Source organism: Microtus ochrogaster, unplaced genomic scaffold (genome assembly GCF_000317375.1).
Source record: "Microtus ochrogaster isolate Prairie Vole_2 unplaced genomic scaffold, MicOch1.0 UNK126, whole genome shotgun sequence".
Taxonomy (NCBI): Eukaryota; Metazoa; Chordata; class Mammalia; order Rodentia; family Cricetidae; genus Microtus; species Microtus ochrogaster.
The window spans coordinates 374,329-395,553 of record NW_004949224.1 but is presented as its reverse complement, the minus strand read 5'-3'; the positions used below and the strand labels follow the sequence as shown (position 1 = coordinate 395,553).

At 39.3% G+C, this 21,225-nt stretch overlaps 2 protein-coding genes across 5 annotated transcripts in view; both read right to left on the bottom strand.

Moving 5' to 3' along the window:
* Positions 1 to 2,322, bottom strand: part of LOC101993133 (EF-hand calcium-binding domain-containing protein 1-like) — a 19,938-nt gene extending 17,616 nt beyond the window's left edge. The window contains exon 1 of one of the 2 annotated variants that reach the window (XM_026778316.1): positions 1,544 to 2,322. In XM_026778316.1, the coding sequence (XP_026634117.1) occupies positions 1,544 to 1,601 (58 nt within the window). In that variant the 5' untranslated portion in view covers positions 1,602 to 2,322. The remainder of the gene's footprint in view (positions 1 to 1,543) is intronic. The other variant, XM_013355419.2, reaches the window with a different exon arrangement.
* A 375-nt stretch (positions 2,323 to 2,697) lies between these two features.
* Positions 2,698 to 21,225, bottom strand: part of Fam133b (family with sequence similarity 133 member B) — a 23,945-nt gene continuing 5,417 nt past the window's right edge. The window contains exons 2-11 of one of the 3 annotated variants that reach the window (XM_013355417.1): positions 19,484 to 19,581; positions 16,315 to 16,393; positions 15,374 to 15,448; positions 15,231 to 15,260; positions 14,786 to 14,848; positions 14,067 to 14,159; positions 12,611 to 12,661; positions 7,978 to 8,064; positions 6,507 to 6,533; positions 2,698 to 4,235 (exon numbers count right to left, since the gene is read on the bottom strand). In XM_013355417.1, the coding sequence (XP_013210871.1) occupies positions 4,143 to 4,235; positions 6,507 to 6,533; positions 7,978 to 8,064; positions 12,611 to 12,661; positions 14,067 to 14,159; positions 14,786 to 14,848; positions 15,231 to 15,260; positions 15,374 to 15,448; positions 16,315 to 16,393; positions 19,484 to 19,581 (696 nt within the window). In that variant the 3' untranslated portion in view covers positions 2,698 to 4,142. Of the gene's footprint in view, positions 4,236 to 6,002; positions 6,534 to 7,977; positions 8,065 to 12,610; positions 12,662 to 14,066; positions 14,160 to 14,785; positions 14,849 to 15,230; positions 15,261 to 15,373; positions 15,449 to 16,314; positions 16,394 to 19,483; positions 19,582 to 21,225 lie in introns of those variants that run through there. The other 2 variants (XM_005371777.2, XM_013355416.2) reach the window with 2 other exon arrangements.

Below are 21,225 nucleotides of genomic sequence, written 5' to 3'. Positions count from 1 at the left end.
TGTGAGCCACCATGTGGTTGCCGGGAATTGAACTCAGGACCTTTGGAAGAGCAGGCAATGCTCTTAACCACTGAGCCATCTCTGCAGCCCCCAAAAGTCTTAATTAACATTTTGTCCATCCACCTGAAGTCCAAAGGGACAAGTAAGTGTTCGAGACTGGCTGAAGTTAAATAACGTCCATGCCTAGACTGAAAATGACCACCATGCAGGATTATTTGTAGCTCTGTCTGAGAAACAAACCCTCAGGAGAATGCATCACAATTTTCAGGGCAAGGATTAAGAAAACTGACCTATTAAGCTGTGTATAGCAAGCACTGTAACATGGATAGCATCACACTATTCATTTTGTTGGAGACAGGGTCTCACTGTATAGCTCCAAGTAGCCTGAAATTCTCTATGTAGATCAGACTAGCTTTGAGCTCAGAGACCCACCTGCCTCCGCCTTCCGAGTGCTGGGATTAAAGTTGCTCACCAACATGTCTGGTGAGCATTAAATTATATTTAAAGTTTCTTGGGTCTGTATGTGTATGTGTGTACACAAACATGCCACAATGTGCGAGGGAGGTCACAACTTTGTGGATTTTTTTCCTCCCACTTTCCACGGTTTTTGCAGCCAAACTCTGCCTGTCAGGCACGCATCCCCCAGCATCAAGTTCCATTATCCACTGAGCCATGTTGCCTCTCCTACCCGAAAGAGTTGTTATTATTGCATACAAACATGTGGAGGGCAGAGAACTTGGGAACTGGTTCTTTCCACTATCGTCTCCAGGAACTGAACTCAGGCCGTCCAGCTTGCATGGCAAATGTGTTCACCTGCTCACCCACCTCACTGACTAAATCATTTCATGTATTTCTATTAATCCCTGAAGTAAAGCAATCTGTAACTGAGTTTTGTACCAGAAACCACTGGAACTGGTCAAATTGATTGCTTGTAATTAAAAATTCTTATTGTGAACAGAATAAGAGCTACACTTGGTTGGCAGGTAATTCTTTTGCATTTATGTATTTTCAAGACACTCTCCCCACATGCCCAAATGGGTCAGGACACCTGATGGCTTCCATGTTTCTAAGTACATGGTAATGGCTCACTTGCTCATCTACTTGAGAAGTAATTTGTTATTATTTTGTGTGTGGAATGTAGGTCAGGACAGCTTTCTGGAGTCAGTTCTTATGGCCCCAAGAGACCGAAAGCAGGCTCTCCAGCCTGTGTGGCAGAGCTTTGCAAACCTGACCATGTCTTACCCACCACTGCCTCAGGGTCCCACTGTGTAGCCCTGGCTGGCCTGGAACATGCCCTAGAGCACCTGACCTCAGAGATTCCCCCTGCTTCCGCCTCCCTGAGCACTGAGATTCAAGACATGTGCTACATGTGCGGCTCCTTTTTTTTTTTAAAAATGACTGAATATAAAGAACTAGATTCTTAGTATATGGTCACAGAGCACTCAGTGCTGTCTAGCAAGTTAGCAAGTTTCTATCTAATCCACTGACCAACATGTGTCTCAGCGAATCACGGTGTAGAAACAGTTGAAGACTGAGTACTCACAGCTCTTGACAGTTTTACTGATGGATTCCACCAGCTTCTTCAGAGGCCTTTGCTCCATTTTAGAGTGGCTTCAGCACACTGCTTTCTCCAATAGTCTACTTCTAAACTGACACTAACTCTACTACTCCAAAACAGAATGTGGCCATTGGCAACCTCCTAGCAACTAGTCAGAACATTCTCAAGCAGCTGGAAAGATAAAGAAATGGATGCTGCCAGACAGTACATATACAGGGAAGTCGTTAAAGTTCTGTGTATCTGAAAACTGTAGCCACTTCTACATTTAAGATCGTGTAAAATGGTATTTTCACTTTGAAATTTCACCTCAGTGAAAATTCCAAACATTTTTCTCTCTATTTGAACATATAACTAAAAATTATTACAAAGCCCTTCTTTAGATTACAATAATTTCCCAAGCTATGAATAGCTCCTTCAAAGGCTGTCACCTACTCCAAATCTGTATTTTGGGTAAAATTAAATTTGGACACTCAAGGGCAACCAAAGGACTCCTAAGTGCCCCCAAAAAGCTAGCACTGGTATGAAGACAGCAAACGTTTCAGCAGACACTCATCACTTTCTGGCAGCTGTCATTCTGTAAGAGATGCGCCTTGTTTGTCAACTTGGTATAAAATCGCCCAAAAGAGAAAAGGCAAGTTTTGGTGGAAAAAGGAAGGTGTGTTATTAACTTCCACATTATTGTAGTCATTGAATTAATATAAGGGACAACACCCCATAAATATTCTTTCATCCTTCTCAGGAGAGTTGCTTCGGTCACAACCAAACACCAAGGTGAGCCCTAGACAACAGAGTCTGAAAAAGACACACCATTCTTCTAAATCACCTGCTTCCCACCTTCTCTGGTCCAATAAACAGCTGCTTCTTGCAGGCTATAACTGTCATATCTAGACAAACCCATAAACCGCCCCTGTACACCTAGGAAAAGTCACCAACAACTGGCCAAATAGTCTTGAACATCAATTCTGCAAAAATAATTTTTGGAGGAGGTATCATATATTCCTCAAATGTTTTGATACCCTATAGTAGGAAATATTTTAAGGAACCTCCCAGGAAATGTGTTATTTTATCACTAAAAACCTGAGGGCATATTTATCACTAACTTTTGTAGCTACCTGTGACCCAACGGGAGATAAGAGCACAGCTATTTTAAGTAAAATAGCTATTTATTCAGCCTCTTTCATGCCAAAATGTTCTGTGCATATTCCACTATAATTAGCACACACTCTGACAGGCAAATTGTACATTGTTATATTCATATTACCTGATTATATAAAAGTGTAAAATGAAAATGACTTATCAATTCCTTTCAACATTCCTAATAACTCAGAGATGAGGCACAAAATCTCAGTAAAACATGACACAGAAAGAGCAGTAATGTAGTTTCATGTAAGTTAACATGTCATAATCTGTTATTAATATACAAAGACAACAAACTTTTAAAACATTCTATTTACTAAGATTCTGGCAACAGCTTTATGTAACAAGATACAGCATACTAGGCCTGCCACTCAACTTGTTTGTGGTAAAAGTCTTAGCTTCAATATGAAGCTATTAAAAACGAAAACCAAAAGTCCTGCTTTTTACATGCTAAATATCTTGTGTACCACTAAACATAGTAATGAACTTAAGACAGCAAGAGTAAGGAGTTAAAAGTTAAACACTGCAGCCTAAACAAAATCTATACAAAACATAAAGTAGCTATCACTGGCTACATAACCCCTTCTGACTGGTTAAGACCTGCATAAATCATCCACTTTAGAATTGTTAGCTATCAGTTCAGAAAGTACCAGTGTCTACTAAACACTTCTCCAAAGTCAAAGTGTAAGCAGAATTAAATCAAATGACAACACAATCTAACCCTAAGAAACATTCAGATATTACTGAAGTGGAGGTAAATGCCAGAGCTGTGGGGGCTTCTCATGCTGCAAAGGGCCGAGTATCTCTGGTTCATTCAAAGCAGCATACAATGGATATCACTAACCTCACTCAAGGGCAGGACTGATGGTGCCCAGCTCTGACCTCCCAGGAAGCATGGCTACTGTGTCCACAAAAGTAGTGTGAGATCAAAGGCACGCTGTTCTGGTAGCTAAAGAGATAGCAAACCAACCCCCCCTAAAAGCTCCTTCCCCAAGTAAATCAAAATATACATGGGGAAAATTAAAATACACTTATCTACAGCATAAGAATTTTGAAATATTAATGTAACCCCTACTTTGAAAATTTCCCTAGTCACCTCATTATTTCTGGTCACATCTTAGAGATGGATTCAGACTGTTTCTGTTGACTTATCCTAACTAAGTACATCTAGTAAAAAATATTAGCTTTATTCCAAATATCTTAACCACTAATATGACTGCAAAGTACAGTCCCCCAGAGTCATCGAGCACTGGGAGAGAGGAAAAGGTGTTCAGGCAGCAGGCAACAATCATGGCCTTTCATACAGCAGCATTCAAGTGGCTACTGACTAGTCCAGGACAGGTCTAAACACAAGGGAATTCATGCACGTTACTACGTATGTCGTTATCTTCACAGTTAAGAGCTCCTTCACCATTGCACCCTGTAAGGGACCCTGGTCTTCCCGATGCTATGACGAGTCTGAACTGGAGCTGGCAGCCTTCTTTTTCTTCTTCTTGCTGTGCTTCTTATGCTTCCTTCTCTTTTTGGCTTTATCTTTATCCTGTAAAGACAATCCCATGGCAGGCATTACTACTGTGCCCATTTGAAAACATGCCAGTTAAGAACACTGTCACTTCTACATTTCAGCTACCACAGAATAAATAACCAGAGAAGCAACCAAGCTGGTTAGGGCATTCTAGAAAAGCCTCCATAACCACAACTATGGAGTCTAGGACCACTTCTAACAGAAACGTCTATAAAAGACTCAACTGAATCATGCTGTCAATCGCTACTTTCATGTTATATATACAGCTTCCCAAGGAAAACGAGCTACAGCTCTAATACAGCAAGATGCAGCTGCTTTAGGGAAACGGCAGTTTTTGTGAGGATCCAAGTATTTAATCTAATATTTTAAAATTGGAATATAACTGTACTGTTCAGACTGCAGCACTACTTTAATTGCTAATACTAACTACTAATACTGATATATACATAAAGGTATATTTTATTTAATAAAACATAAGCTTACTTTTTTTTGAGACAGGGTCTCCTGTAGCCTAGGCTGGCGTTGAACCTTGAACTCCTGATGCTAGGATTACAGGCACATACCTCCATATCTAGTCAAATGCCTCATTTTTACAGGGAAATCACTGCTCTGGAAAAGCAGTCACATTCTTAGTGGGTAAAGGGTGCTGGAGTTTTACTGAACTTAACTCCTCTGAGTGCTTCTGGTACAGAAGTAAAGGCATCATTTCGAGGCTACTGCTGAGGCTATTCAGGAGGAAAAAGTGGCATGCAAGCAAGGGAGGCAGAGATCCCTCTCCTCTGCTACTGTTACAGAAGAACCTTGCAGCTTGCCTTCTTGGGGATGCTGAAGACAGAGTGACAGCTCTGGCTCCCAGAGCTGCTGTTTGTTCGTTTGTTTAAAGCATGTACTTAGATAGAATTCTACAAAAAAATCCCCAAATCTTAAATGTATTTACTGTATAAGGGTGGAACCCACAGTCTTGCATATATAAGGCAAGTACATTACCACTGAATTAAACCCTTAGGCCCATGGGGAGCTTTCTTTAGCTACTCACTCTTGTCCCCATATATATATATACACTCTGTTCTCTAAGAACTAGACCATGCCTAGAATAATAGTACACGCTAGACTTAGCCAAATGTTTTTCTAATTAATCAATCAAACTAAACTACAGTGTAAAACAGTCAACCAAATTATTTTTGCATTCATAAAAAAGAGAATCTTATCACAAAACACATAAAATTGATTTTGGAATCATGTAAACCCAAGTAAGCCCAACTTCCAGAGGAAGTCCTTATATTAAAGTTCTAGGGAAAGGCTGCCCTGACCTACAAATGGGGTATCCTCACTTCTTTCTTTTAGCTCTCCTGAAGAAAGTGCCTTCAAAGGTGCCCACGTGTACACAGAGAACCCTGGCATTACTTCACAGGCAGGGTCTGCACTACACTCTGAAGGAATCAGCTATTTTGTTCTTCTTCCTTTTGGAGGGGGGGTGCTACTTCTCCTTTAAATACATTCCCGTTTTCTTAAATTTTCTTTCTCTTTTCCTATTTCTCAATTTGCATAATGGCAGAACTGGTTTTAAAAAGGAAATGGTAAACTGGGCACTGGTGGCACAGGCCTTTAATCCCTGTGCTAGGGAGGCAGAGGCAGGGGGATCTCTGTGAGTTCAGGGCCAGCTAGTTCCAGGACAGGCTCCAAAGTCATAGAGAAACGCTGTCTCGAAAAACAACCCCCCTAAAGAGCTGGAGAGATGGCTGGTTAAGAACACTTTTGTTTTTTTTTTTTTTTTTTTTTTGGCTTCAAGGATTCTTCGGTAGACCTGGCAGTCCTCCAACTCACAGAGATCCGCCTGCATCTGTCTCCTAAGTGCTGGGATTAAAGGTGTGTGCCACTGCTCTCAGCTTTGAACCTGTATTTCTGACAGTAAGATACTGAAAGGGGTCAGGAGCTGTTTGCTCCCCTTTCCTAAGCCTACTTGCTTCTCTCCCATCCAGTAACCAAAGGTGATGGACACACACCCTTCCCAGTCTTCATCTGATCCCAGCAGAATTAAGGTGACATTAAAGAACAATGGGCCTTTAATCCCAGCACTAGGAAGGCAGAGGCAGGTGGATCTCTGTAAATTCAAGGCCAATCTGGGCTAAAGAGTGAGTTCCAGAATAGGCTCCAAAGATTCAGAGACATCCTGTCTCAAAAAACCAAAAAACCCCACAAACCCCAAAAGCCAAACCAAAAAACCAAACAAAACCGGGGGCCTGCTGTATCTGTGAAACGTAAGATACTTGCTGTTCTCTCGCGCACCTCACTTTTCTTCCTTTTCGCCTGCACCTACAAAGTTGAAATGTTTGTGAATAGAAGACACCCATGTCATTTTTACTTAGTACACATCTCACATGTTCAAGTCACATGTAGACAATTTTGACTATAAAAACTCTATTTTTATGAATTCTGTTATGTATCAATAAAGTTTCAATAAATGAAACATAAATTATTTTAAAAGTTTTTAAAGTCTTCCCTTGCATTGTCTCTCAGCACCAAGAAAAAGTAGTGCAGCTGTGGGAAGGCATCACGAACTCTACCACACCTGATTCTCAACTCTGTACTGTTAAAACTATAGAGCAGCGGGTTAAAATCCTCTTAAATAACAATGATTGTATCTTTTGTATTTCCTTGTGTGTAAAACCTCTCTAACCTAGGCTGGCCTTATCTGCATATATACCTGCATACCAGAAGAGGGCATCTGATCTCACTACAGATGGTTGTGAATCACTATGTGGTTACTTGGAATTGAACTCAGGACCTCTGCAAGAGCAGCCAGTGCTCTTAACTTCTGAGCAGTCTCTCAGCCCTCAGAGTCCATGTATATTAAATGTTAATACAAATAAGGTATTCTGTTAAACATTCCTTATTATATTACTGGATTAGTGTGAAATATAACAATACTAGAAGATAAAAACTGCCTAGCTATTCAGCTGAATGGCATACCTGTTAGATACATGACACAAACACATAAAAAAATGTCCCTGACGATGTAAGGAAGAATGAGGAATAAAGAAACAAACACATACATTAGATCCTGTTTGCTTGCAATTGGGTGGCAGCTCTCTGAGAGCTTGTTGAAATGTTGTCCGTCATTCTGGAAACTGACTGGTGGCCACGTATAAGGGTCCAACCCTAGTCTAAACTGAAGATTTTACCTTCCAGTCTCATAATTACTTGAGTGCTTATATATTCAAATACAATTTCGTCAGATTACACATTGTTTATGTACTTCCATTTCTTCTAGTAAGGGACAGTAATATAAAAATTAGTGTAACTAGTTTTTATTAGCTACATGTTTCATTTCGAAAAGAATAAAACTTACAACTATAAGATGGGGTAACTGGTATGATGGTTCTGAGGGCCATCACCAGAAACCAGAAACAGGAAGTAAAAAAGGAGATAGGTACAAACAAACAGGAAGATACAGAAGGAGCAGGGAGCTGTGAAACAGAGAAGACAGCTGGGCAAGGTGGACACCAAAGGAGAAAAGCCTAGCGAAGCCAGACTCAGGAAATCAGCTCCTTTGGCAGTGCCCAGAGGACATGTAAGACACAAATGAACAGCATGTCTGATTCTTTCTACTCTAGCCACGACTGGCCCTCAGTTTGCTGCCTAGAGTCTCCTCCACGTAACCAGAATGACAACTGAAAGGCACAGGAAAGCATGACTGATTATCAAATGACAGTCATGAAACTCTAACACTCACGCTGAACTAGCTTTCTTCACTCACCTCCTCACACTCCAGCTCTGACAATGACTCAGAAGTCAGTGCTCTATCTTCATACAGCTTTCTTTTCCTGCTGGCTCCTTTATTGTCCTATGAAGACAAATACATGTATTCCAATTTTAAAAACTCTGCCATAAAAACTTTATGCTTCTATTTCCAAACGGAAAATTTGTTATGTGCATGTATATCTGCAGGTAGGCACATGTCTGTATGTATCAGTGAGGGTAACTTCACAGTCTTTTTATTTTCTCCTCCAACTTTGTGGGATCCAAGGATTCAACTCAGGTTGTCAAGTCTGCATCAAGGGCTTCTTTTTTGCTGAGCCATCACACAAGCCCCATATCTCGTTTCTAAGTTGTATTTAAAAATTCTTCTAACTATCCCAGTAGTTCTTCTACAAATCACCCAGTTTTAAATTTAGAGATTTCTAAACATAGTGACATTTGCCAGAATTTAAGTTTTTAATTCCACTAAAGCAATACTTTCATTTAATAACTTCAAGTAGCTACATATCCATTTACATCAGCAGTTTTCAATATGTGGGTTGCAACCCTTTTGGGGGTCAAATGACCCTTTTACAGGGTTGCCTAAGATTCTAAGAAGACAGATATTTATATTACAATTCTTAACAGTATAAAAATTATAGTTATGAGGTAGCAACAAAAATAATTTTATGTTGGGAGTCACCACAACACAAGGAATTGTACTAATGGGTTGCAGCATTAGGAAGGTTGAGAACAAGTGATTTAGATAATAACTTCCTTAAATTAGCAGATAACAATTTTAAGGTCATAAGAGACCAAGATGTGAAAGATTTAAGTCCTTTGTATTTTAATCCCTTTGCTTCTATTCAGGATGATATAAGAAAAGACAACCAGTTGGCAATTACTTGTTATGATTTAAAAGAATACCTTTATAATAGTTTTATATATATATATCATGTTATAGCTAGAGTATTATATATATAAAATAATGTTATATCTAGAGTATTATATTTTTCAAGTTTTATTTCATTTGTATTCATATGTATGTTTGTATGCAAGAGGGTATGTCATGCTTGTGTGCAGGTACTCATGGGGCTAAAAAGGGTGTCACATCCCCTGAAGCTGGAGTTATAGATGCTTATAAGGGTGTTGTGAACCAAACTCACAACACAGGAAGAGAAACAAACAAGCTTAACTGCTGAGCCAATGTCCTAACTCCTCATTTACATTTTAAAAACATCTTAGTTCTGGGACAGCAAAATAGCTCAGAGTATAAAGACACTAGAAACTCACATACAAGTAGAAGGGGTGAACACCCTTCACAAAGCTGTTTTCTGATCTCCATACACACATGGTACAACATACCATCACACCCCCCCCCCCGCCACATCATAGGCACATATGCATGTGCATACACACCAACTAAAACTTTTTTTATAATGTACTTAGGAATGTAAGTAGAGATTTTTAAGACTAAAAATTATGCAAGCATTAGTATAACCAACTGTTCAGAAATTTTTCACTTTGGTGAAAAAATGTTTTGATAAATTAAATGCATTCACATTCTGGGAATTTAGAAATTACAGTTTTAGATACAATAGAAAATTAAAAATAACTCACAGGAGAAAAGGTATAGTTAAGAAATGCCCACTGTATAGAGCCAGAGAGAGGGCTCAGTGATTACGTGAACTTGTTGCTACTGCAAAAGACCCACGTTCAACAGATTCAACGCAATGCCCATCAAAATCCAAGCAAAATTCTTCAAAGACCTCAACTTCATATGGAAAAGCAAAAAACCCAGGATAGCCAAAAAAAATCCTGTGCAATAAAAGAACTTCTGGAGGCATCACAATCCCTGACTTCAAACTCTACTACAAAGCTACAGTACTGAAAACAGCCTGGTATTGGCATAAGAACAGACAGGAAGACCAATGGAACCGAATAGAAGATCCAGATATCAATCTTCGAAAACCTGATCTTTGATAAAGAAGCAAAAAATATCAAATGGAAAAAAGAAAGCATATTTAACAAGTGGTGCTGATATAACTGGATATCAACATGTAGAAGAATGAAAATAGGGGGCGAGAGAAATGGCTCAGCGGTTAAGAACACTGACTGCTCTTCCAGAGGACCGGGGTTCAATTCCTAGCACCCACATGGCAGCTCATAACTGTCTGAAAATCCAGTTCCAGGGGATCTGACACCTTCACACCAATGCATATAAAGATAAATAAATCATTAAAAAAAATTTAAAAAAAAGAATGAAAATAGACCCATATCTATCACCATGCACAAAACTCAAGTCCAAATAGATCAAAGACTTCAACATAAAGCCAGCCACACTGAACCTTATAGAAGAGAAAGTGGCAAGTACACTTGAGAGCATTGGCACAGGGAACCACTTCCTAAATATAATCCCAGCAGCACAGACACAAGAGAAAGAATTAATAAATGGAACCTCCTGAAACTGAAAAGCTTCTGTAAAGCAAAGGACATGGTCAACAAGGCAAAATGATAGGCTACAGAATGGGAAAAGATCTTCACCAACCCCACATCAGACAAAGGTCTGATCTCCAAAATATACAAAGAACTCAAGAAATTGGACACCAAAAGATAATATAATCCAGAAAAAAAAATGGAGTACAGACCTAAACAGAGAACTCTCAACAGAGGAATCTAAAATGGCTGAACGACACTTAAGAAAATGTTCAACATCCTTAGTCATCAGAGGAATGCAAATCAAAACAACTCTGAGATTCCATCTTATACCTGAAAGAATGGCCCAAATCAAAATCACTGATGACAACTTATGCTGGAGATGTGTGGGGAAAAGGGAACACTCCTGCATTGCTGGTGGGAATGCAAGCTGGTACAGCCCTTTTGGATGTCAGTGTGGTGAATTCTCACAAAATTAGGAAACAACCTTCTTTAAGACCCAGTAATACCACTTTTGTGTATATATCCAAAGGATGCTCAATCGTGCCACAAGGCCATGTTTTCAACTATGTTCATAGCAGCTTTGTCATAGTGAGAACCTGGAAACAACCTAAATGTCCTCGACCAAGAAAGGATAAGAAAAATGTAGTACATTACACAATGGAGTACTACACAGAAAAAAAAAAAAATAACGACATCTTGAATTTTGCAGGAAAATGGATGGAGCTAGAAAACATTATTTGGAGTGAGGTAACTCAGACTCAGAAAGACAATCATCACAGGTCCTAACTCATAGGTGGTTTTTAAACATAAAGCAAAGAAAGTCAGCTTATAAACCACAATCCCAGCAATGCGGACACTAAGAGAGACTCGCATAGATATAATATACATGAGAAGTAGAAAGTAGAAAAAGACAAGATCTCCTGAGTAAACTGGGAGCAGGGAGACCTTGGGGGAGGATTAGGTGGGGAGAGGAAAGGAAGGGAGAAGAGCAGAGAAAAATGTAGAGCTCAATAAATACCAATTTAAAAAATGTATATATATGAAGACCCAGGTTCAGTTTCCAGGAAATACATGGTGGCTTACAATTGTCTGCAACCCGAGTTCTGGAGTAACTGATGCCCTCTTCTGGCTACCTTGGGTACTAGGCAAGTACATGGTACATATGCATATATAAGCAAAATACTTCAACATATAAAAATGAATAAATCTTTAAAATAAAAAAGAAATGTGCATTGCAGCAGTTTCCTGAAAACTATAAACAACTGGTGGCTGCAGAGGTGGTTCAGAGGCTACGAGCAGTTGCTGCTTATGCAGAGAACTGAGGTTCAGCTGCCAGAACCTACAACAACCAACTCAGAACCACCTAATACTCCTTTTCCAGAAGACCCTATGTCCTTTGCTAGCCTCTGTATAAACACACCTTCATGCACATGGTGCACATATACAAATAAATTATTAAAAATAAAAACAATCTAGATGTTCCATAGGAGGATGGAGAATAAATGGAATATTGTAAGCAAAAGAAATAAATTTGAAAACATCAAGGCTAAGTGTCAGCAGTAATGCTAGATAAAAAAGCAGATTTCAGAACTTGATACTCTTGGAAACCACACAACACTGGATGCTACTATGAATACATTTATACTTATGTGCTCAATGTGAGAAGCATGCACATTAACTCCAGGACCACTGCCTCTGAAACAGTAAAGCAACATCAGAAGCAAATGTAAACCACTTAGTAATTCTAGTGACTATCAGGGTGGCTGTTCAGTGTGTAAGATTCTCTATGTAATACTTTGAAGTACTTCAAAATCACAATACAAGCTGTTTCCGTTTTTTACTTTGTACTACTAAGTTTTAGTTTCATATATACTTTTCTGAAATATAGTTCTGAATATTAGGAGTTAATACCAAATCAAATAACTACTAAAATAAACATGGTTTTCTCCTTCTATCAGTTGATATACACCAATTAATATTATTAATAAAGACATTATAGTGGGGACCACGTGGCCAGAGCCCCAGCTTCCCAGGAAGATCCCAGGACTCTAAGGTCAACCTGGACTACACAGCGAGCCCCCATCTCATAAATAAATTCATAGCTAAAAAGAACCGTCACACTAATATGAAACCCCTTGTTTATGGTACACAGCGCAGTTAGTCATGTAAGTGCTGTGTGACAGACGACCTGTAGGCAGTGTAGAAATAGTTACCTTTTCTTTCTCGGTCACATCCTTTGACTTCTTTCTCTTTTTTGAACCATCCTGCACAGATACACAAAGAGACACGGTAGACGTGTAGCACTCCCCCAAAGTGATTTGATTCATGACTAATAAAAGTTTACTTCAATATCAGAATTTATTTTGAAAATAAAAGTTCAATCTATGAACCTGGCAGTGGTGGTGCACACCTTTAATCCCAGCAGTAGGGAGGCAGAGGCAGGCGGATATCCGAGTTCTAGTTCAGCCTGGTCTACAGAGCTAGTTCCAGGACATGTGCCAAAGCTACACAGAGAAACCCTGTCTCGAAAAACAAAACAAAAAACAAAAAAAGTCCCAACTATTTTATATGTATCTCTACATGTAAGACCTTTTTGTTATCTAACTGAATAAAGTTTATGTACCCCTAAAACAGTATCCAATATCCACACGGCTTATTTTAATATGGGGCTTCATGCCATTGTCTTTGCCTCTTATGGCCACATGCATTGAAGTTCTATAATCTACATGGTTTTCTGCCAGCCACCAATCTGATTTGTCTCCTGTCCACATCAAAAATTCTGCTTTTATTCCCTTAGTTCTAACTACTAACAAACAGCTCCCTCATAAGGTTACTGAAAGGGGTAAATGCATTACCCGTGAGGGCCTTCCATGAACACTAACTATCATGATGAGAGGGCTGCTGAGTTATGACAGAGAGAGCCGACAGCCACCATGGATTTTCTACACTGGGCGCTTTGTCAGAACTCATCCTTCCCAGGGCGAGTGAAAATCTTTCAGAAACCTCAACAGGAGCTTTAGTTTCCTGAGCCCCTATGTTCCTTGGGTGCTCCTCATCAGAACCATGTAGGGCATTTGTCAAAAATACAAACTATTTCTGATCCCAATCAGACTTTGGAGATAGGACCTAGGAATCAATGCTTCTTTTTTGGTACTGAAGCTTGACCCCAGTCTCCCTCATGAACGTCAAGCAAGCTTTCTACTACATTTCTCCAACAGGAATAAATCAATCTCAATAAATAGGTACCAATACTTCATTTTGTCTACCACTGATTACAGTCATGGCCATATAACACTTCACACTTTTTTAAAGAATGGTCACGAAGATTTGAAGTCAGTTGGACTGGATGTTTCTAGTCAGTACAGAACCAATCTGGGTCAAACAGAAAGCACACCAGGTAGCTAGTAAAAGATAATCAGCTTAGCTCTCACCTCCTTTTTGCCCTGAATTACAAATATCTTTTGAAAATGAAAGAACACTATCATGAAGATTGGGAGACACAGAAACATGTATATGAAAGCACTCAGGGAATAAATAAATGCAGCATGTACAATATTAAATACACCAGTCAACTGGTGCAGAATCTCCAAGCACAAAAACCAAACGTGCTCTTTCTAATCATGGTGACAGTGGAGCCTTTGGTCTCAGGCCTCAGTGCCTGAGTCTCACCTTGCTGTCCGAGTCGGAGTCCAACACTGAGCTTTCAGGAGACTTATGGCAACGACTCTTCTTTTTCTTCTTCTTTTTTGTTTGTTTTTTATCCTACACAAAACATTTAGAAATATTTGCTTTCTGTTTCAGAATATAATTTATCCATTTAACTAATATCATAAATGTAGTAATGACCAGAACTTAATCAAAGGACCAACTTATAAACATATTTATGTTAATGAATATTTATGTATTTATTTATTTTTAATCTTTCAAAACAGGGTTCTTCTGTGCAGCCCTGACTGTCCTAGATCTCACTCTGTAGACCAAGCTGGCCTTGAACTCACAGAGCCCTGCCTCTGCCTCCTGAGTGCTGGGATTAAAGGTGTGCAGCACCACACCTGGCTCAATGAAGATCATAGTGTAACAATGTAACATGCCATTTTTCTATTTGAAGAAGAGTCAAGTGATCTGAATTATGTAATTCTAATCAATGGGTCAAAAGCATTTTAGATTTTTTTATAAAACAAATAATTCTATTATTTTAAATAGACAAAAGCAAACTTAAAACTTAATACCAATATTTAAACATTTCATCATTTCATTTATTCCTATACGGGCACTGTAAGTTATGAACAATTAATTAAAATCAGCATGTCTAGCAGCAATTGTACATCAGGAGTCCCCTTGACACTGAAGTAGATACCCATTATTTCATGAACCACAGCAAACCTTACCTCATCTTCAGAATCTGAAGAACTGCTGGAAGAATCAGAGCTCGATGAAGAAGAAGATGAATACTTGACCAAGCACAAAACAATTAAAGCTTGTGAGATGCGGGAATTGGTTTATTAGGTCACTCAAGTACTTAGTGAAATCAATCTAGTGTCTAAGAAACAGATGCCACATTCATAGGACTTAGCTCAGTTCTCTAAACTCAACAAAGTGACAACATGAGCAATGATCAACAACTGTCCTCTTTAGCAGCAACAGGAAAACCACTAGGTTATGAGGAGATGACCCCCTTCACGTCTAGAGAGAACATCACCCATCACAACCCAAGGACTCATCTACAGTCTAAGTTACTATGCACTTTTAGCATACAGGTAAAAATCAATCATTCTTACTTTTTTAAACAGCTCTTAATTGTAACATTTGGAAAAATAGAAAACTTTTGCTCACCCTACCAGATTTCTTTTCTTTTTTCTTTCTCTAAATAGAAAGAAACACAAGTCTGAATTAGTAGATGAAATTTTCAAGTGTATTTATTAACACACCATCATGAAATCCATGAGAAAAATGACAATAAACAAAAAGGGTGTTACCTGTCTTTTTTTGGATGAGCTCTCATTTCCACTTAATAATTTTTCTCTGTGTTTTTCTAGTTCCTTTTTCCAATTCTGCAAAAAGGTTATGAGACACCATTAGAAGCTCCTAGTCTCTTTCCTAGTTTAGACTACTCAGCTATTTATCTCAGCTTCCTTCTTAAAAAAAAGATTTACTTATTTTCATTTGTGTATACATTTATGTAAAATGTAGTTTCTATGTGTAGCCCTGGGGCTGTCTTGGAACTTGCTTTGTAGACAAGGCTGGCCTCCAACTCAGAAATCTGCCTGCATTTCTTGAACTCAGAGCTCCACCTGCCTCCACCTTCCAAGTGTTGGGATTAAAGGTTAGTGCTACCATGTCTGGGTTAAAAAACAACAACTACAAAAAAAAAAACTAATAAAAAAATGTATCATGTATCACCGAGCAGTGGTAGCACATACCTTTAATCCTAGCATTTGGAAGGCAGAGGTAGTTGAGTCTCTGTGAGTTTGAGGCCAGCCTGGTCTAGAGAGAGATCCAGGATGGTCAGGGCTGCTACACAGAAAAGCCCTGTGTTGAAAACCAAAAAACCAAAAAGGAAAAAAAAAAGTATGATTATGATTATCGTGGGCAGGTGTGAGGTATGTGTGGGTGCACACATACAATGGTGTAGACCATACAATGTGTGTAGACAGAGGGCAACCTGTGGGTCCCGAGAATCAGACTCAGATCATCAGGCTTTCGAGGAAGTGCCTTTACTGAGTGCTCTTATTTTTATAGAAGGTATTAATTTACTGCCTTCAAATAGAACAGTAATATTTATAAAATATAGAATACCCTTAATGCCTAAAGTGTAACACTCAAATTCTTGGTTTATTAAAGTGAAACAATTAAAAGATTTCATTTTTATGTTAAGGAAAAGACTTGTCTATTTCTTTAAAAGATGCCATTTACAAACCTCATTCATTTTTTCTTCAAATTCAGCCAAAGCTTTGGAACCCTTCTTTTTCTTTTCTAGTTGTTCCTTTACTTCCTCCCTTTAAAAACAGAATGGCAAATACAATTTCAAAAGCATTAGTTTAAGTGGATGGACACAAACAAGACAAAATTTTGTATATAACATATTTTCATATTTAGAATTTTCATATTCTCAGGCTCCTTTTCATATTGATAGTTCAAATTTCTTTGTGTACATCTATGTAAATAATCATGATAAATATATCACAATAAATACCACTGGGTGATATTACTCCTCTTCCAAACCCAGATCACTTAAATACTATTTCGACTAAATCTCACAACAACCCAGCAATAATAGGTACCTAAAAGCCTTAATCAAATTCAGAGAAAGTAAGACATCTATCTGCCTCAGGCCACAAGCTGTCTGTGTTAAGATGAGTCTATCCTACTCAATGCTACATTCTGCTGGTAAGTCCCATGACATAAAATACTCAACATGCACGCCAAAGGCTTGATACAGCCTACCTTCTTGGACCACTGACCTAAGGTGGGCATCCTGGAGCTAGATTTTGGAGGTCTTACCATTCCCTCATTAAGAGCAGCTTATTCTGACTAAACTTGGTATGTGTGACACAGTACAGTTTAGGCCAAGTATCTGCTTTCTTTCTGGGTTTGAGGGATTTGAGAATGTGATGGCAGAGACTAACCAGCAATAAAAATCCTGGGCATCACCTAATAAGCCTTCTGAGCTGGTCATATCCCACATGTTGTCATAACTCCTTGCTAGAGGAATTAAGTGTGCCTTGTATGACCCTGTTAGCAAGACCCTTACAAGACCATGTCTGACTTTCTACTGTTTCCCTTTTCAACAGTACCTAACATCCTTTGGCCATGAATCTTGTTAGGAGTGGGATTATTTGCCAAGACTCCTATAAGTGCTCTTATGAATTATATAACCTGTGGGCTGTTATATATATAACCTGTTCTAACTCATGGGTAAAATGCTTTCTTGAGCATTTCCCTTTTAAATTCCATCCCCTCTTACCATGTTAAAGGCAAAATAACATTTTGGAGAACTTCTCTGATATGCTGCAGTGGTTAAGAATACTTCAGCATACTGGACGAGGTGGACATTGAGCTGAAAGGATTCTCTATAGCATATAGTAAGCATCAACTACAGCTGCCTGGATCTAATGGTGCTCTACAGCTAGTGATTTGTCACTTCAGGACTGTAGTAGTAACAAAAAAGTGAAATATTAAATAATATTGCCTGAAACTGTGACCATGTATTTACAAAAGATGAGAGCTACTCCTCCAGTATTTCTGACTCGCCTGAATCAGCTGATGGAACTTGGAACAGCACGGTACAGTATTCCTGTTACTCCCTGTTAACCGCTAAGTGAATCTCAATGAAAGGTACCATTTTAAACAGCATAGACCCTGCAAGGTTAAGTGAGACATTTCAGAGGCTACAGAAAAAGGTGATAGGAGAAAGCTTCCTCGAAGTGTTTTTTGCTATGCCTGCAGATTCTCAAACATGCCTGCTTTGTTCATGCATGTGAATCAGCACTCATTATATGGATTTCCACATGTAAAAGAACGAGATTAGATCCACATAGATTACCCTGAACAAAAATGAACTCTAGCTGGATCAAAGCTCAATGTGAAAGCAGAAGGACCAAAAGTGGTAGAAGAAAACATAGGCCGTGCCTTACAAGATACAGGGACGGGAAAGGACTTTCTAAATAGGACTCCATTTGCCCAGGAATTAAGGCAACAATCAACAAACATGACCTCATTTAAACTAAAAAAAAAAAAAAAATCTGTACAGCAGAGAAAACAATTGAGTGAAAAGAGAGCTCACAGAGAATCTTTGCCAGTTGAATTTTTGATAAAATATCAATATTCAGATATACAAAGAATCAAGCAAACACAGAACCTAATAAAAAGGAAGCTGTTTCACACAGGGTGATAATGCTACGGGAAGGAGCCACAGATTATATAATAATACTCAATGCCGTGCATGGGAAACTTCCTTGAGTTGTTGGCCAGGGGTCAGAGATTCCTGAAACGAAACAATATAGGCTACTGCAACCACCTTTGCTCCCAAAACTTACACGTAAGACCCTACTGCTGCAGACTGATCACACACTTTGGACAAAGGACTTGGAGGAATCAAGCTGGAATTGACCAGGAGCCTCCTTTCTGAGGACCAGCTCTGAAAGTACCTGAAGGTGCTATTCAGTTTACCAAGGAAGAGAACCCAGTGGAAAAGCCCACGAATCACAAAGATGAGCACGGCATATCCCCAGTGGAGCAAGAGTAACACCTTTACTTTGCAGTCATCAGCTCACTGGCCATAAGGTCCACACTGGACAGAATACATGGCTAATACTGCAAATAGCCAACTACTATGGCTAATACAGCCACAGATCCTGGAGAGGAAACAACTAACACCATTTCCCCAATCCAATAAACTTTCTAACCACATTCTAAAGACACATCCAGATAAGGGCAGATCGTACCCCTCAAAGGAGAAGCTTCTTTTTGCGACAGATGGAGACTACTATAAAGACCCACAACTGGTCAGAACACAGAGAACAAGTAACCATGGTGACCACCCCAAATTAGTACATCTACAATTCCACCTCTACATGTAAGGCTCAGGGAAAATTATAGAAGAGGGGCAGAAAGATTTAAAAACCCAGAACCAAGATGCCCACTGAGGGACAGTGTCTTTTATACTCTGCAGGGGAAGGCATCCATGAAGTCACAACATGGCTGTCTAAACAAGCTGTGCATGACACCAGATGACAGGCCGGCCTGGATGACGAGGCCACAGGAAGGCCGGGGGCGTGTAGGAGGACAGAGAAAGTGAGTATCAACCGGCTTTTCCAACCCATGCATGTATGAGGAACACAATGTGATCCAGGATGTAGTACGGTACATGCATGTGTGATAGTATTAAAGAGCCCATGAGTCTGAGAAGGAGCGGGAGTGGAGAACAGAAAAAGTTGGAGGAGGAAGGAAGAATGAAAATGATAGAAATACAATACTCATGTATGAAATTCTCAAAAATAAGTAAACCATCTTTTTATCCGGAAGTTGCTCAACAAACACTAAAGGCAATAAGAAAAAACTTTATGAACAGGTAAACTGAGAAATACCAGGTAGGCCTTGGTCGATTCAGATAATCCTGGATTGTTGGCCCTGAAGACTGGATTGGACCCCTTGATCGAGCCATCGCTATTGGATTCATGTAGGCCTTGAGGAAAGAAGAATTAATTCCATTAAAATAACCACTAAGAAAAGACACTTATATCTAGCAGCATTAGTATAAATGACTATATCGAACTAAGCATGAACAAGTTGACTATCAACTTACTACAAAACTCAAGTCAATCTTCTACATAGCCGTGATTATTTGTGAGGTAAGTAGATACTCCATATAACTCATGATGCTGTTGCTTTAACAGAGACCTGAAAAATAATGATGCCTCTCACCTGCTGAAGTCTTTAGGGTAACTTCTCCTGAAACCCAATAGCCCGAGAAGGTTACCACACTGTTACTTGCAAAATAGAAAAGAACCCCACTTCCAAAGAAACAAAAATAATCTAATTCTGCCTTACTGCTAAGTTGCCTAGTCCATAGTAATGGCAATTTTATTCTTAAATTAACATGAAAAATTAAGTTATAATCAATAACAACAACAACAACAACACAAAGAGGACTTCATAAAATGGTGGCCAGTCACAGTGGCACATACCTGCAATTCTAGCAGTCAGGAGCTAGAGGCAGGAAGGTCAGGAGTAGCTATGTGACACTTTATCTCAAAACAACACCCCAAATAATTTTCGAAATGTATGGGTGTTTTGCCTGCATGTCTTTCTGTGCACTGTGTACATACAGGACCTGTGGAGGTCAGAAAAGTGTGTTTGATTCTCTGGGAATAAAGTTACAGATGGTTGTGAGTTACCAGGTGGGTGCTGGAACTCAAACCCAGTGTTCTTAATCACCGAGCCATTTCTCCAACCTCCCAAAATAATGTGCAAGAAATAAATGTGCCCCAAATAAAGACAATTTGCAGAATGAGAAACCATATCCTGATAAAAAGACAACAAAACACCTTATTATCTAATTTAAAACTGAGCAAAAAACTTAAAATAGGTATTTCTCCACAGACGCATTGTCAATGGCCAATAAACACAAGAAAGAGTGCTCAGTATCAGTAGGAAGGCTATTTATTATCAAAGAACCAGAAAAATCACAAGGATTGTTACAAATGGGAAGGAACTGGGGCCTTTTGTGCACTGTCGGTGGGAGAATAGCTGAATAGCTGTTAAAGAAAATAATTTAGTTGCTCCTCAAAAAGTTACATACAGAATCAGCACATAAACCTCCAATTTGAGGAACTACAGATCCCCACACAAATGCAAAGCAGACCCTAGTAGACTACCAGCGCTCTCTGCAGCAGTCAAGACTCACAACAGCCAAAGGGCGGAACACAACAAATAGCATCCACGGGTGACTAGAAAAAGACAACACACACCCCACTCAATTTTCACAAAATCGAATTCTAACACTGTATCTGGAAAGGTCTTGAAAACAGCTATGTTAATGACATCAGACAAACACCAGACAGCATCACAGTTCCACTTCTGGGAGGTGTCTGACAGGGCCGAACTGGGCTTAACAGATGAGAGAAACTTGGCGTTATGGAAGTTCTGAAAGGGGATGCAGAGCACTGCAAATGCAGCTAATGGCAATGAACTACAGAACTCAAGAACAAGGGCAAGGGGTTTTTGATCCTACTGCACGTGCTGGCTTTGGGGGGGCCTGGGCGGTTTGGATGCTCAACTTACTAAACCTGGATGGAGGTGGGCGGTCCTTGGACTTCCCACAGGTCAG